Source organism: Pogonomyrmex barbatus, unplaced genomic scaffold (genome assembly GCF_055798465.1).
Source record: "Pogonomyrmex barbatus isolate J1 unplaced genomic scaffold, ASM5579846v1 scaffold16, whole genome shotgun sequence".
Taxonomy (NCBI): domain Eukaryota; kingdom Metazoa; phylum Arthropoda; class Insecta; order Hymenoptera; family Formicidae; genus Pogonomyrmex; species Pogonomyrmex barbatus.
Window position 1 is genome coordinate 677791 of NW_028297112.1, and position 18982 is coordinate 696772.

The following is an 18982-nucleotide window of genomic DNA, read 5'->3' on the forward strand; positions in this document are numbered from 1 at the left end:
AATCGCCTTACCTCAGTAGTTACAGTGTGGTCTCTCTTTGTGCGGGTGCGTCATTAGCGAGCTACGTGAGCACCTCACGCTAATGAAACACGCTGACAGATTGTCATTTAGCGAGCGAGCGGAAAGGACGCATTTTCTATCTCTTCCTTTCTCCACCCCTCCCCCCCTCCCCACTCCCCCCGCCCCATCCCACCCCCTTCTCTATCTTTCTCTCTCTCGCTCGCTTTCTGTCTCCACTTCATGGCAGCGTTGCGCTGCTTTTCATTTCGAGTATCGTAAGCAGCTTTTCGTGAGCTGCTTACATTTTAACAGGCGACCACGCCGAGCACTTCTTCTTTCGGCCAAAGCTCGGCCAAACGTCGTGTCGTCACAAAACGCTTACAGTGCGTTTTACAGCGGCTACTTAACCCCCCACCAATTCTGAAATTCTGCTTCCAGGAAAAACGGCTAGTAGCCAGTTGAATTCTCCCATTTCTTTATTGAGATGTTATGCACAAGAGAAATTTCTTTGCACATTATAAATATCGTATTTCATGGCACAATCTTGCCATTGCTATTAATAAAGTTTTGACTTAATTATACTGAGTCATTGCTCAGTAAATTATAAACAAGTAGAATAAAAAGAACATATACATTAAGTAATTAAGTTGAGATACGTTGAATTTAACAAAATTATTATTTTAACAGTTATGTAATGTATATATTTTGGATTCAACAACGAATTTAAATCGCTATAATATAATTTATGTAAAAAATTAATTGTAAATATAAAATGTTAAATATAGTAATGAGATAAATCAATTGTGTAAAGGAAAAACATATAATCATGTTTCAAAAAAATGTAATTACATATTGCAAGTTACATAATTTTCTTAAGGCATATGTGTGTTTTTAAGGCATATCTTCTTTACATCTCAAATGATCTATTGTATTACTTACGAAAATAATGATTTTTTTTACAAAAAGAAAAACTACGTTATGTAATTTAAATTATTATCGATTGAGCCTAATCAGAATATAATCGGTGCAATTATTACTACGATAAGTTGTGAAATAATTTATTTCAGAGTTTTGCGTAAAGATAACTATCAGGCATCTCAGACTTGTTTTACATCATCGTTACGCGTAAATTTAGCAATGAGACACTATCCATCTCTCGATATTGTTTTGTTAATATGTTAATATCTGAGTTAATCCTAAACGATAAATGGACACAACATACATAAAAATATGACAAATATAAATGGATATTTGTATCCATAATGAAATTTAATTAATGCCATTATAAGCTTTAACGATTCTCATCGTTAAAAGATAATACCTCATAAAATGAACCGTACCTTGGCCATTTGTAGTAGTAAATATTACATCAGTGATATCGAGTGGGCAGAATACTTAATGACAATATTATGTAACATGGTAACGGAAAAATTAAGATGGCGCGAGATAAACTAGCCCTTTTTTCCTGGAGGATCTTTGGATCGACTCTTTTCAAGCGTCGCTTGGGAAATATATGTGCTCATGCCAAGCTTGTGCACACCAAAGATCCTAGCAACTCCAAGAAGACCCTTTTATATGAGAAAAGGGAATACGCAGGATGTTTGGCGGTACGTAACCGTAACTCAGGTACCTCAACATTCTCGGATAAAAATCAAATAATTCTGATACGTATAGATTTCATACATCGAAGAGAAAAAAAATCTGCTTTATCGATTAATTACTTTTTAAATAAAATGTTACTTTTGCAATAACGTGATTTGAAGCGTTTCTTCGAAATTTTACGATGGTAAAACGGTGGCTATCGTATTTATTGATTGGCTATCTCTCATCAAATGTAAATTTCATAATAATACCAAATGTACAGATTTACCATTTGAATAATTAAGAAGTATGTGTATGTGCATGAAATTATTTTTTACAAGTCCGATTTTTGCAAGTAGAATAAATAAAGGCAATAAGAATAATCTTTATAATAAGAACAAACAAATTAAGAGATTAATTGTGCAGATTTGCGCGGGATGCTGTGTGACCTTATACCAGTGCCAACAATGAACATATATTCATAATTCATAATTCATACATCAACTTAACATACTAACTAAACTTTCATTTAACAGAAAATCCAGATATGAATCATCGTAATAATAATTGGAAGAGAGACCATACGAATAATTGGTAATTATGATGTACGTCGTTGATTATGTTGTAAAAACGCGAACGAGTCGGAAAGTACAAGACGAATTATCAAAATGAACGAGTGAATCCTCGGCAATCTTCTCGGCGAACAATTATGCGCCAAATTGAATCACGTTTTCGCCTCCATTGTAAGTACAGCCGTGCGTTGTATCGCGACAATTGATTTATGAATCCCTTCTGTACCGTAGCAAGAGAGAAAGAGACAGTTTTAATTGTTTTGATTTACCGAACACGTCTCGCAAATCCAATGTGTGATTTTTTTCAACAGATTTATGCGCAAACTTTCAATTTATCCAAAAATTTTCAATACCGATTTTACGGCATGCATAGTAGTGTGATGGTGATGAATATTCGCGCTGGGAATTCTTCGTGTAACGTTTAGCTCGATATGTGACAATAGGTGACGCGTTTACCTGGACAACAAAACAGAGATTGCCCGACATTACTCTTAATTGTGAACGAGCCTGTGAACTCGACGAAATATGCAAATATGCTGCGACATTTTCGATATCAAGCAATTGCACGGGATGCAAATCATCGCCGCTTATTCCGCATATCATCAGTTTATTGATAAATAGATCGTTTGACTAGTGATTATAAAAAAGTTTTATTGTTATTTGCTACAAAAAATTATAAAAGTAAATTTTTTATTTAATCTGATTTCATTTTAGCATTAAAAAAGTAACGAAAAAAGTAACGAATCATTTTTTTTTTGTAGTGATAACGAATTGTTATTGTTTAAAAAAATAATTTTCCACCCTTGAATATATATATATATATATTCATATGAAATAGATTAATATATATAATTTAATACATACACACACACACACACACACACACACACACACACACACACACACACACACACACACACACACACACACATACACACACACACATATATATATATATATATTGGTGTGTGTGTTTTGCATTAGATAAATTTATAAAATAAGTACTTGTAATCTATCAAACTCACATCTATTATTAGTAAAAGTTCTTACTAAATTTGAGCTTATAATATAAATGATTTTTATATCTCAACAAATTTCAACATATAACATATCTCAACATATATGGATATAGCGTGTTCCTGCATAGATTGGAATTTGAAATTTTCGAACAAAAGATAAATACAAATTTTCAATAAACGAAACTATTATGAATTTCATTTTTTCGTCGAAAAAGTTTTCGTCGAAATCATTGACAAAAATAACTATTCTTAGATCAATCGAACTTTCTTTTAATAAGATATTGATAAACTCTTCTAAATTTTTGATTTTATAAAAAGTCAAATTAAATTCTCCATAGAAAAAGTTAACTTGATTGGACACTTTCTCCTTTCTATTCGTATTTTCGTTTATGTTAATAAATTTATCCGTCAGATAGACTTAAATATTTTTAGCAAAGAATATTTTTACGAATATGAAACATCTTGTATTTTACACATTTATGCAGTAACTGCATAACGGTATGTTACATGATAAGAGTTCACCATATGATATCGCCAATAAATATAGCGATGCTAAAATGAATTTGTCGAACATCAATCAAATAAGTTGTGGATGCGATATCTGTGCGACAAAATGGACAGTTGATCGATCTAAAGCGAAAGACTGAAATAGAGAGCCGATCGTAAAGCACAATTGCGAGGTTACATATAAATAAGCGATATAGGCTAATTTCTTCCATCGCCTCCGCTAATTAAGTTCAACGAGCTCGAGGCACTTAATATGATCGCAAAATTACATTCGTCGCGTTTATACTCTGATCTAATGTGGTGTAACAGCTTAATGCGGTGTAATAATTTAATGCATTAACAGCGTGCGATTCTCAGTACCGTGTCAAATACCCTCTAGATAAATAATTCCTTTATCAATTCTCACAGATAAGTTGAACAATTCTTTAAAAACAATATTTATTATTATTTTGTATTGCTTACTCTCAAGCTCACAAGATAATATCTGTTTATTCTTTTGAAGAAAAACGTTGTAACACATAAGATATTTATCCGTTCATAATAAAGAAATTTATTCCACACAAATCTTACAGTAATAGTTTTTTTTTATAATATTCGACTTATTTTTAACTTATATTCGAGAACTGAAGAACTAAAGAATTGCTGATGCAGAACTGATCTACGTTTTAATTTGAGTCAATATTTTATCAGAGTTTATACTTTCGTACTTATTTCTTAAGTTTTTCTAATCGTATAATTAAGAAGTTATTGAAAGTAAATTTTGGAAAAGATTCCTATCAGTATCATGTTTTATGACTATTAGAAATTTTAACATTAATATATATGTATCTAATACAATATAAATTGACTTTAAGACAGAGAGAGAGAGAGAGAGAGAGAGAGAGAGACAGATTATCCAATAATAATACTTAATTTATTATTTATTATATTGTATTGTCTATTTCAATGAATAATAAAAATTACTTGTTACAGAGAATTTTATCATCAATAGGCACATAAGAAGCATATGCGAGTTACTTACTTAAACAAACGATTAATTATAAAGAAGTAGGTGTACATAATTACAAATAATAAGTAATAATATCTTGCAATCATGATAAACAATATCTTATTGTTTGTAACGGATTGCACATCAGCCTTTAATTCCGAAATAGTAATAATCGTAATAATACTTGTAGGTCTTTTTAGAATGCGATAGCAATAGAACGACGTAATAAGTCAACGTATAAACCATTAGGAAGGCCTATTATTTTGTCTCAGGTCTAACAACGACCTGGACTGTACGTTAGCTAGCTGACCCCCTCCCCCCTCCCCCTCCAACCCCTCTTTATTACTCTCTCTTTCTTTCTCTCCTCGAAAGGACATGATCTCTTATCTCGTTTTGGACGCGCGGAGACCTACGGTACTCCTGTAGTGATAAAGATAACGCTCGATCCCTTTTTTTTATGACGTTTCACTCCACATATACTACTGCTGGAGTAACGGTGTCCCTTGTCGAGAAGCAGCGGTAAGACCGTGTCAAAAACCAAACCAACCAAAACCAACACAAAACCAAGTAACCAAAACCAACACGAAACCAACGTGTCGGCTGTGTCTCGTGTATTTTTCGCATTACTGGAATCGCGCACGATGCGGCGTTTGTCGCGTTGCTTTTCAGTCCCTGTCCCATCTCCTCGTGTACAATCATATTTATCTAACACGTAATTACGCGTCCGAGTTCCGTGGAAAAGTTGCGAACGGGGGGGGGGGAGGGGAGGGGGGGAGAAAGGAAGTCGCGAGAGAGATGTAACGGAGAAGTTAAAACGTTGGAACTAAGTTAAAACCGGAGCTGACGGTGGGATGTTTAAAGTTTCTGAATAAAGTTCAGCTTGTCATATCTTGCGATGATTAGATCAAGGCTTGGTCTCTCTCTCTCTCTCTCTCTCTCTCTTCTCTCCAAGTCTTTAACTAAGACGAGACTTTTATTCTACCGTCACGTGGATGCCAATGATGAGCGAACGTGAGTCGCGAGTACAATTTTACTTGGGGAAAGTCCGTCAAGTTTGTTGTATTAACTATTTATGATACACCATATATTAACATTATAATGTGTTTTTTCTTAAGTTGAATAATAGTTGCAATGATAAAAATTCACGTTTTATAAAGTAATTCGATTCCTTCCCTTAAAAGTGTGATTATGATGACAGTTTTCGACTTTTATGACGAAAAATACATTAAAAGCTATATAAACAAAACGATTCCCGACGAAACTTTTTAAAGATTGTATCCTATTTTTTTCAGCAATAACTCATAGATATAGATTCGTCCACAGCATGTTTTGATAAAAATCAATTTATTGTGTAATTTTGTTATAGTACCCGAGGTTAGATGCGAAATTGTGAAACAGAGAACTGTACGCACGTTCACAGGTACGTCTAATTTCACACGAGAAATTACCTCTTCTCCAGTTTCTAATTGTAAGATACAGTCGGGTCGGTCGTAACCGCTTAACTCGCTGTCGTCACATCACGTTTTCTACCACCATGAAGCTTACTTCTTTTTCACTATTATGCCTCCTTTAATGAACGTACAATCTTTTGATATACGAGAATTTATCTTAGAATCGGGTTTTTTGTGTAAAAAATACTTAAAATCCAATATTTCGTGACCTCCTCAGTTTTTATTTCCTTAATTAATAATTGTTGATTTATATTATATTGCTCAAATAATTGCTTTAACTTTACTTACTAGGACGTCCCATTTTTTAATATGACCTCCAAAAGTCAGCTTTCAAAATTTTATTTTCTATTTAAAAAAAAATATATTTTATAAAAAGATTTAGGATTCCGGGGGAACTACATGATTACAATATTGATTCGTTCATAGATGGTGCCAGTCAATTTATCGCTATTTTTTTAAATAACATCATACAATAAATATAGATTGATGTAAGAAATCCATAAAACTATATAATATATGTAAAAGATATAATACGATTCCTCTAGTTATTCTGGACAAAAAAGTATGAGATTACAAATGAAATATTTTAATGCTTAGAAGAATCTTATATAAATAAAATATTATGTAATAAAAGATATATTCCGTTTAAAAAAATAGTGACCGTAAAAAAAATCTCGACAGTAGCGTTATCCGTAAATGATTCAATATCGTCATCAGATGATCAAAGTCCTACAATTTTAATATGAAACACTTTTCTTTAAAATTAAAAATAAATAAAATTTTGAGGGTAATATATTAAAATAAAACATCCTGCATAATTATATATATGCTTTCTTTATCACATTAGATCACTTTTTTTTAATTAACTTTTTGTACCGTTTAGTTAACTTTTTCTGTCTTTATTCACATTAAGAGAAGAAAGAGAAAATGGTGAACAAGTACAAAAAATTTAATTAAAAAGTAGGTCTATTGTTGTCTTTATTTACTGTTGAAATTTGGATTTTATTTTGCAACAAGTTGTATAAAATTGAAAGGTTTATTAAATTGCAATTTGAAATTTTATGGTTCATTTTTTTTTTTGTTTTTATGAGAGACAAATCATCAGGTTAATTTTATAATAAAATTGACGGAAAGTCGAGTTTACAATATTTGTTCGACGTGCGCGTCTTCATCCACCCTCATTTTCGCGCAATTTGAACAGAATCTTATCGCGCACGCTGTCTTCTCGCTAAACCTTCGAAAGAGGCAGAGGAGATAAACGTGGATGTGTTATACCATCGTCTCGGGTGTAATTTTATTACCTCAGGCTCCTTCCTGGCACCTCACCTCCGTGAAATCTCTACTTCATCCTCTTCGCTATTACGCGCTGTTATTTAAGCAGTATTTTACCTTCGGTCTTTTTCTTCCTTCCTTTTCTATTCCGCTCCTTGTTGGTCTCTGTCTCGGCTTTTATAAAGGAGGAGAGTTTTCTCTCTCTCTCTCTCTCTCTCTCTCTCTCTCTCTCTCTCTCTCTCTCTCTCTCTCTCCCTCCCTCCCTCCCCCCCCTTTCCCTTTTCCCTCTTCTTTTCCTCTCTTCCTCTTTCTCATCTTTGTTACAGTAACATTATGCAAGGAAAGGTGACGATGGCTATCGTATAAGCGATGCTTTTCTTCGTCATTGCCATAGCGCATTGTACTTTTTTCGAGATACTTCTCTCATTTTACCGAATAGCATCTCACACGGATAAGGTTACTGTCAGGAATCCGCGGATTTTCTGGACCATTGTTCGAGAAAACGTCTTGGTACACGAGAAACCATAGACCACTATATGGTCACTAAAAAAATTTGAATCTTGATGCATTCCTTTACGCATTTACTCAATTTCTTACGAATATCTGTGGTGAGTAAAATCGATTATTATCAATTTAGTATCAATAAAAACTTATAGAAATGATAGATTATAAAACTTCTTATAGAACTTATAGGAATGCTATAAATTATTACTAAGCCTCGAAATTATAATCATTATCTCTATAAATCATGTAAGATGAAATAAATCTTTATCTTTTGTAAAAAGTTTACATACTGTTTATTTTCTATTCATATTACTAATTACTAATATGAATAATTAAGTGTCTTAAGTTGCCACCACCAATTGACAATCTGAAATGATTGCTGAAGTGAAAATGATAGTGTGATAACTCTGTGATAACTAAGCGAAAAGAAAGGTCATTCAAAATATCCTTTGTGGCATAGAGGACGGAAATGTTCGAGCAAAATAGCAGATATATGTACTTACAGTGTACGTGCAACATCATTCGTTTGCTGACTGACGGAGGTACTCCGTTGCTGGCGATGCACAGGTAGGCGCCCATCTCGCCCCTCGTTACTTTCGACAAAGTCAGCGTTTCGCCTTCTGCACTGGGTACTGCAATATTGCAAGATGCGAAGACGGGCAGTCTCAGAGATTAGCTCGTTACATAATCAAAGTATACGCAACATTAATTTCATCCGAGCAATTTAACAGATGCTTAATTTAAACTTATGCATAGATGCATAAAAACGTTTCCATATGGAAACTTTGTCATTATTTAAGTTATCAAATTGAATTTGTCCTTTGATCGAGATAGTTTTGTTTCATTAAAATTACAGTTACGAACTTAAGAAAATAGGAGCTCACAGAGCTCTAAATTGGAATTATTTATACATATATAATATAATAAAGAAAGATATATTTTCGGTATATGTTTAAATGTTTGTTTCTTTTTTGAATTATAAATTAAAATTTTTTTTTTTAGGACTACACACATCACGAGAGAAACGATCTCTTGTAAAATAATTTTCTATACTGATTTTATATATACGCCAGGTGATATGAAACAACGACTGTCGATTAAATTCTGATCCTCACAGGTTGCGGATTACTATCCCGATGGGATCAATTTTAATTGCGCCGACAGTCTCGCAACCGAAGAAAGCTGTTTGGTACCGTAGCAATACGCCCGGAGCGTATCGCTCCCAAGAGAAAAACGAGATTGACTGGCACGAAATAAAACTTGGAGTCCTTACTTTTTGTTTTGCCACCAGAGACGCCGGCTCGCGAAATGATTTCGGCGCCGTCTTCTCGCTTCCACACGATGTCAGGCTTGGGATAACCGCGCGCTTTGCACACCAGCTTCGCGGCACCTCCCTCGGGAACCATCATGTCATTCGAGGTCTCCTCCGAGATGATATCTGGCGGTATTACTACCTCCAAAAATGCGCTCTGCGAATACGGCGGAGATAAATTATAGCAGAGCTGTATATATATATATATATATATATATATATATATATATATGCAAATGTATAGCGAGGAAGGAATATGGAGTGTTACGGAATACACAACGAAATCACCAACCGTATTGAAGTGGAAAATCAACTGAGGTCGCAATTATATATCAATGAACTTGAGAGAATTTTTGTATTACGGAAAATTTCCCATTCGCTCGATAATTTCGCATAATGATAATTCTTAATTGTTTTATTTATATTTTATATTTCATTAATCTTATACTTCTGTTCATTTATAGTATAATTAAAAAAAAAAAAAAAAAAAAAAAAAAAGATCCGTCTACATGGAAATATTTTTCACGTAAGATAAATTAGTTTTTTAAAGGGCATTTTTATAGGAAAGGGTTATATTTACGTTACCTGACTCTTCATAGGATCCGTGTTGACCTGACACATATAAATCCCACGATCTTCCCGGCGTGCACTGCGAATATTCAACGTCCACGTATTGTAGTCGCTGTGAGTCACCGATAGGCGAGCGTTGTTCGTAATCACGTGCTCATGAATCGCTAGAATCGCCTTGGTGTCTGCTTTTATCCACGCCACCTGATCTCACAAACCCATTTCTTAAAAAGTGATTCAAAACTGTTTTCGCCTTTCCAAAGCCTATCTAATATTATCGCTATTACGTACACTGTTGATTAACGATTCCTAAACCAGAGTCTACCTCAAGAGATCATTTCATTTAAAATGCTTACTAAATTAGATTGTTTTTACAATTTTTCGCAAAATTCTTATCCCTGAATTAATTCTTTCGACACTAGATTTGGTACTAAAATTACCTAAATTATTTTATTTATATCTTTTGATGTAATTAAAATTAAAACCTGAGGCTTAATGAGCATAAATGGTATTTAGTATGATATATTACGTAGGTATCGAGAGAATTAATTATTAGGCAAAATTGAAAAATCGCCACGTACATTGATGTGACGAAGGAAGACTCGAACTTCCTGCTAACCTAAAGCACTTTCCTACCGTTCTTTCCCGGTTTTCTTTCTCTTCTACGTCAGTTAGATCCTGAAATATTCGGAAGTACAATCTTAAGCTTCCCGTCGCGATTCAAATGTGAACTCGATTACGATAACGTCCGCGAGACTTTGCGCAGAAGAGAGTTATGGAATACGGGACGCTTTCTATTCGCGAATGAATGAAATATTCGTATATATCGCCTCGAAGGCAGGCATCAAAAGCCTGGTATATTCCACGAAAGAATCTTCTCTTTATGGCAAAGGCTCTGGCTACGGCTCTTCCGCCATATTCCTCGGACAGGAAAACTGTACCGTACTGCGCCGCGACGGTCTGCCACTGTGTAAATATGAAGGATTCCGCGAGCAAGAACAAGATAACCCCCATAGAAACGTAACTTTCTAGAAAAATACAGAAAAGTAAAGCCACAAGAGATGACGGTTTAGCACCAAAGTTCAGGTACTCTACTCTCACAGGATGTGAAGTCATTATGTTTACATCAACAAAAACTCGAACGCGAGCTTTGTATTGAAATTATAAAAAATAGTAAATAGGATAGAAAATAAAAACGTCGGTCAAACAAACATATTTTTACCTGTGATCTTCCTGTGGATTGGTACAATTTATTACACGTTCTTGATGCTTTCGTGAATGTAACTTATTATTACTTTTGGAGTGACTATCGTGACCGTTCCAAATGTGGGTTACCACACTTTCGCCCCGTGATCCTTCGTCAACAACATTAAATTGAACTCTCACCGGTTATTACAGTTCGCTCTCCAAGCCGCCTGATATACGCCATTAATTAAACCCACTTTTTTTTTTACGGATTAAAATCAATGAAAAAAAAAAGAATAGAAAGAGGGAGAGAATAGAGAGAGGCTGGGAATAGTGAAAGGGGTGGGGAAATGCAATTCCGAACTGGGTAGCTCATATTAATCGTCATTTCGCCTTACGTTCTAGTTGAAGTTTCTGAATTCTGAAAGAGGAAACTGCAGTGTGTTGTATCGCGAATATTCATCCTTTTTCCCTTCCCCGTTCCTCCGTCCTGTTCGCCTCTCTTTGCACAGATATTATTGGCATGAAATTGAACCGGTACCATGTCGAATATCTGACCTCGCAGCGCTCTGAAAGGCTATCTATCAACCGACAAAAGAGTTCCGCGGTTCTTATCGATAACCCGCGGAAGCGGAGTATAGAGAGCAGACGTGGGGGGGGGGGGAGACGAAGGGAGAGATGGTTACGGGGACGGTTGGGATGCGACAGAGTGCGAGTTTGGTAGTGACGGCCCTGTAAGTGCCTCTACTTATAATATATTACGTTAGAGTATTATAAACGCGACCGATATTCTCCCTCTCGGTGTCGCCCTGCGACGTTTCCGAGGGGGGAGGGGGGGAAGGGGTAGCGCGACACCATCTCGGAAAGAGAGGAGAAACGGGAAAGTCGCCGCGACAGATGCTCGTGGCACTCAAACATTTATGCCCTGTTGCCATCAATTCATTTCGCTGATGATTAATTGTTGTGAGTCGGCAGAATGAAGAAGGAAAAGCAAGAAGAGAGAAGGGATTAGCAACGTTTTTTTTTTTTTTTGCATACGGAGGAATGTAGCGTAAAGACAGGTAATACAGAATAGACTATTAGTAATGGAACAAAAACACTTATTTTCTAATCAAAGCAACTGCACTTCAGTGATAAACATTAAAAGTTGTTGTAAATTGTGTCGTAATGCACGGCGGACCTGGTGTGATTGTCGACTTTCTTAGATAACGTTTATTTTATATAACAATTTAATGATCTAAGTTTGTCTTTTATTGTTTATGTATGATAATGTAATTTTATTTTCTATACACTATCGTTGCACAGCAAAGATATAAATCATAATTTTTTTATTCGATATTTTTTTATTTTGATTTAGTTTATATAAATAAGCAAGTTTGCATTTTATTTATTATATTTTTATTTCTTACTATTTTTAAAATTTGACAGTAATCATTTTACATCCACTTTTCAGACTCTCATTTTCATTACTTTTATTTTTTATTTTTATTTTTGTTAACAGTAAAATTGGAAAATTAATTTTTGAAGACTTTTATTAATCAAATATATTATAACTAACATGATTTTCTTAAGAGTCCTATAAAAATTAAGAGTCCGTAAATTACAAATATTAATATACATTTAGAGTAGTATTAATTTAAAAATTTTTAATATTTCATGTTACCTGTCTCTATTCTACATCTTAAAATAGTTCTTTGAAAATAAAAACATAGTTCTTTGATATAAAAATACATTTTATGAATAAATGAAGTGTAAGAAATAAAAAATTAAATTTATGAAACTTAAAAGTTTATGAAGCTTATTACATTTGGACTGTATGGTGATAATTTAGAAATTTCAACATAATATATAAAAATAGAAGAAAATCATCTCTTAATTATTGCTAAATAAAAATGATTAGAAAATGATTCTTTTACGAAAATTTTTTTTTTGCAAAACTGTGTAACAGGGATCTTGTGAATATGCGATATCGTCTTCAGAAGTGAAAGAATTGTATCCATAGCAACGTAAGCCGGATAATGTCGCGGGAGCAACTATGATAGCAACTCGAAGTCGACACAATACATCGCCGAAAAATCTGAAACTCGAAAACCGAGGGAACTCCCGCGATCTTGCTAACGTTTCTAAAAAGGGAAATCCTGTATGCCAAGATGAAAACTGTCGTTTTCCCTTGCCTTCTTTGGAATACGCAGCGTCGCACGCATGTCTTCTTCAAGCAGGAACGGATAGTCAATTTGCAGCACAATGAAAGAGGCAGAGAATTTAAAGCAGGAAAGAAGATAGGAAGACGATCGAGATCTTAAAAGGCATGCCGTGCCTCGAATAAAAACGAACCTCTATCTTAACGCGAAAACGTCCTCTTTATCTAATGCAGTTTCCTCCCTGGGCACCGGGTCGGGCTTACGATCTTTCTCCCCTTCCTTCTCTAGATCTTAGTGGTCCTTTAAGGAGGCAAGCGGAGGAACCGCAAAGGAACCCGGCGGTAACGGAACAGACGGATAGATAGACATAAAGAGACTCGGGGATGAAGGGGGGCAAGGGGGTTAGGGGGATAGGTAACCTTTCTAGTCCAATATAATATATCGCGTTATATACACCTATCCCTTCTCCCGGGCTTTTGGTTCCACGTTCTCTCCATTCTCGGTCCTCTTTCATATGCAAAACCATCGGCGCTCTATTGTGGCGCATTGTAGGATCGGGAGCCTCGGTCCAGTCTACCACACTTCGTTTATTTCCCGCCATTTCTCCTCCGCACCTCTTCAAAAACCCCCCCCCTCCTCGGCTTACCTAACTCTTCATCTCTTCTCACCTTTTGCATTTTATTTCTTCATGGCTTTCCAATGCCGTCTATATCTATTTATATAGCGCACAGCTCGTCCCTAAGTTTTTTTATTTTCTCGACTTTCACCCGCCGAAGTACGGCTGTTCCTTTTTTAAGTGGCGTGAAATATAAATGGATAAATTCGCCAATTAAAAAAGTTCTCTCAGCTCTCCTCCTTCTTGTCCACCATCCCGATGCACCCGTTGGATAACTTGATCGGAGCCATCCTCTTGCCTTCTATGCCTTCCTTACAACATCACGAGTTTCACAGTTGGGATTGAAGATGTTAAAGTATTATTTTCTGACGTTTCTATTTGATAATCTTTTTTCTTTCTTTTTCTTGTCTTTCTTCTTCCCCATTTTCATATATTTTAACTTTTAGAAAATAGTATTTTTTTCGTTACATTTGTCAGAACTCACATATTTTCAGCACATTTTTTTGGTGGATATATGAAATAGCAGCATGTAATTTTTCTAACAGTAAAAAAAGTAACAGTAACAAGTAGAAATTGGTAATTTTTTTTGACTGACATCATATCCTCTTTTTTTAGTAAGAGGATAATTAAATTATATATTATTCAAAAATACATATAATTAAGTTTGATAAAGCAATCTCTAAGTGCTTGTGTATGAAAGTACATATAAAAATGTGGGACAAATAGATGTGTGTACGGGTGAAGGTATAATATAAGCGTGTAGATGCGGAAATAAATGAAAAAGTATGAAAGAGTAAAGTAGGAGTGTTAATTTGTGTGAACGTACAAGAGCGCGTATATATGCAAAAAAATAATCGTAAAAATATAAGACAGCGAATATGTGAGCGTACGGAAGTATGAGTGTGTAGGTGCGAAGATGCACGATTGCGTAAAAGAATAAATATGTGAAATTACCCGAGCGTATAAAAGGTGCGGAGGTTTACAGACATGTGTAAACGTGTAAAAAAATCGCAAATGTGAAGGCATATGAAGATGTAGGATGTTGAATATGTAGATATAAATATGTAGATATGGAAATATATGACCGAATGAAAAAAATTAATGTGTGAAATTGTATAGACATAAAGTAGAGGTGCAGGTGTGCAAATGTGTAATAGTAGGAGCCATTGGATTTGTAACGTGCGCGCGGGCACGTACACGTACACATACACATACATGGTAATAACCATATTATCTCTTGTGAGCAGGTAGAGCGGATGATACCAAATAGAAAAGTCTTATACCACTTCGCAATTTTCGCGATAATTAAAAAAATTATTATTATTATTATTTGTACTCACTCTACGAATGAGTGAACATTTGTACAAAAGGATAGCTCAGCGTTATGCTCATAGTTATTAGACGTGTAGTAGTAATATGTATGAAGATATAAATGATGCGTTATAAACAAATACTGTATAGTTGCGAAGATACATGATTATGTAAGAGGATAAATGTGTGAAATTGCGTGTGTAGGAAGTGAAAATGTGGAGGTATAAAAGTATAAAACATGTGAGATCTTGAAGTGGGTAGGTGTGAAAAGTATGAGTATGCACGTATACGTTTAATCAGAAAATCGAAAGTTGTTCATCATCATTAAAGTCATGTAAGATGCAAAAACAACCATACAAGTCGAAAACGATAAAGACGACGATCATGGCGTTTCTTGATAAGAAAGGACCCCGCACGATTCTTATAAAAAAAATATTTTTAGTCAATTTGTGACATGTTGTAATTCTTGCAGTAAATGATTAAAAATCTTAATTCTCAGAATCCTTGTTACGACTATGTATGTAATTTCTGAGTTAAAAATATTTTAAAGTCTCCTTCATAAGATTCATTCGTATGTTTCGTTTTTACGTGAATTTGCACTTGTGTGCTTGCATGTACGTACACACACACATACATACGTAGTATCCATGGACGCTCACATATATATTATGTGCATACTCAGAAACTAGTCGGTAAAGTTCTTAGAATTGAAATTTTTAATCAAGACTGCAAAAATTACAACATACTACCACAAATTCAAGCAAATCGAAATGGAAACGTTTTTCGCAAGAAACGTGAGGAATCCTCTATACATTTCAACTTTACATCATTACAGCTCAGCCTGTAAAAGAAAAAAGAAAGAAAGCTTAAGAAATTTTTTTTATGTAATTCGAGCCCAAGCTGTCGATTAAATTTATTAAGAATTTAATCCAATCATTTTTGAAATTCGATAATTTCAGGTATTCTCATATCGATTCGCTGACTCGCACGAAGATTATTTTGTTTAATTTAATATGCTCTGCCTGCACACGAGTGATATACCGTTAATTATGAAATACTCTTATATAGATATATGTATATGTGTTATATGTATGCACATGTGTATATGTTGTGTATATGTGTGTGTGTAGAAAAGAATATCTAAAACAAAAAAGATAAATATCTTTGTTGTGTGCGAAAATGCAAAAAAAGTAACAATAATGAAAGTTGCTCAGTTCGAAGGAAATATCATAACGGAAAGATAATTTTTCTCGAAAGTTAGTTTTCAATTTTTTAACATGTTTCTTTAAATGAAATTTTATTATATTTTAATAATAGTGTCAAAAAAATTAAAGACCAAACAACAATTTGTACTTCTATGCGATTTATTTGTATTAGGCCACACCAGACACACGGTGCGTACGCGCTATTTTTTGGCACCATATATTTTTCAATTAAATATAAAATTCAAATAAATTCTATCATTTTGTGTGTTTCAATTACGTATATACATAACTATTTCAGGTTGTAATGAGATATATACAACCTATTTTTCATACATGAGTTATCGTATGACGAAGAAAATTATTTATACAATCATACATTTTCCCTCTTCTCAGCTCAACTACTCAAGTACTTGTTTAAATAAAGAAACAACTAGAATTCAACTAGAATTCATAATCAATATAAAATATTATTCAATATACATTTGTATAGTCTATTTTACTAATAATTTTTTTATAAACAATTACTTATAAACATTATTATTAATAACTTTTTAATAAACAAAGAGCAAAAATCTTTTAACTGTTAGGATCACGATCTTGATAACATGATGCATGAAAATCAAAGTAATTGCAATGTCTATGAATATATATATATATATAAGAAAAACGCATAATTGTTTTTCAAAGAAAGTACATAAAAATTGCAAAAATAAATGTCGTCGTAGTTGTGTGAAACGCGTTGTATGGAAACGTTACTGTGCGTGAGGGCGTGCGTTTAACGCGCGTTACGGCGCACGCATACATTCAAAAAAAAAAAAAAAGTAATTGTTTATTTCCCATCACTTATTTCATAGTGAAGATGCGTAAAATTTGAGCGCAGCGTTCGAGAGCGTACGTTAGTGGCGCTTAAATGTTAAATTTCATGGCAGAACGCGACGCTCGACGTCGCGGCGCGACACGGCACGGCACGGAACGGCACGGCACGGCACGGCACGGAACGGCACGACACGGCACGGCACGGCACGGCATGGTACGCTCGACAGTACAGCGAAACGCACTCATCCGCGTAGCCGCGTGCGCGGAATTCGAACGATTAACCGATCCGCGTGACACGCACGTTTCGGACGAGATTACTCGCTCTGGCGTGTGCTCCCTAAATGTACCGGGTGATACGAATAAAACACGCTGACCTCGTTCACATTTCGTGTAAGGGAGCGCGTTGAGTAAAACTAAAAAGCTGGAGCCAGACCAAGCAAACGAACGCGAACGAATGGCAAGTGAAGTGCCGTCGGTTGCTTCGAACGGCACACGCGACAATGATACCGACAATGATCTCCTCCGCTCCGAGGCAAGCCGCTCTTTCACATTTGTTTCGGGCTCGTTTATTCCATTGGAGCATTGGACTTAACTCTATTTTTAACTCGCCCTCAGAGCTACACAACCAACAACGTAAACGAGATTGCGCATTCGGCAATAAAATATCCGGAGAAAAAAAATCGTTCGATTAAATACTTAGATATCCGAACCTTTGGCCTCTCACGTTCTTATTTTCTTATTACTTTTATTACGCTTAACTTTGTTGATCTGATAATACATCTTGTATACATATGCGAGACATTCGTATATAACACGTGGACAAAAGTTAATCAGAGCGGAAGGAGAAAAGTTTCCTTAGAAATTTCTTTAACTAAACTGCTAATATTTATCGCCGCCGCTAAAACCTGAATACGACCTAAATTCATCATCGATCTATAATTCTAATCTTAAGATAATACGTAACTCGTTTTAGCTGTCTAGAGTTAGTGCTTACTGTTAAAAACATGCTCATGCAACCTTATGTTACTCTCCGTTATCATATATTCATGCATCATTGGCATGCCTCTCGCATATAGACAGGAATTCAGTGACACGCTAAGAACAATCCAACGTATCCAGCACGATACTTCGCTCCTTCGACTCGGCAATTACTCAGGGCGCATAACACGTCCGAAACAATGTGCATCTCAATCCTTCCCCAATGCAGCTGGCATCATATTTCATTTCGCACGAACATTCAAATCTCAAGTGCGTTTTATGCATTATGTAAACAGACACATGTGCAAATGGAAAATTGTGCATTCTGCGTGGATAAGCCGATGTGGACCTGAATGTTTTCGTATCATATAAGGAGAAAGGCATAAAACTATTTTGTCATGTCGATGTCCGATTTCGAGAGATTGGTGCGATAATACGATCAATCGATAACTCTCGAAGAAGAAGAAGGACACACTCATTATGTCGGGTAAAGAGTTATGACACATTCTCAAATACTTGGAATGGAAATTGTATGTCGTCCGTGTAATTTTTGCTTGGAATGAGATATTTCGTATTTGCTCGATATTTGCAAATTTACGTTTTTTTTAATCAAAATTTATATCACAATAAATTTATATTACAGTATTTTTTTTAAACGGCACATTTTTTTCCAGCGTTGACAGCGTAATGATGAAAATAATATTAGATAAAAGTATTGAACATCTTTAACACGTAAGTACAGAGAACTGGAAAATAATCTTAAAATTGCATAAGATAACATTTGTGCTTGTTTGGCTTGTGTGCTTCAGACTGTGGAAATAATTACGCTGAAAGTTTGTAATTATTGGCTTTGTAATCTGTTATTGTTTCATGCCCATTATTATTTTATTTTAAAATATCTTTCTTTTTAAACATCTCTCTTTCTCTCTTTCTCTCTCTCCAAATTTCCAAGTATAT

The 18982-nt window shown here is 34.8% G+C and overlaps 1 protein-coding gene across 2 annotated transcripts in view; it reads right to left on the reverse strand.

Moving 5' to 3' along the window:
- Positions 1-18982, reverse strand: part of LOC105431474 (lachesin) — a 143996-nt gene that overhangs the window by 12472 nt on the left and 112542 nt on the right. For both annotated transcript variants that reach the window (XM_089073930.1, XM_089073929.1), the window contains exons 4-6: positions 9792-9977; positions 9168-9363; positions 8398-8526 (exon numbers count right to left, since the gene is read on the reverse strand). In XM_089073930.1, coding sequence (XP_088930056.1) covers positions 8398-8526; positions 9168-9363; positions 9792-9977 — 511 coding nt within the window. The remainder of the gene's footprint in view (positions 1-8397; positions 8527-9167; positions 9364-9791; positions 9978-18982) is intronic.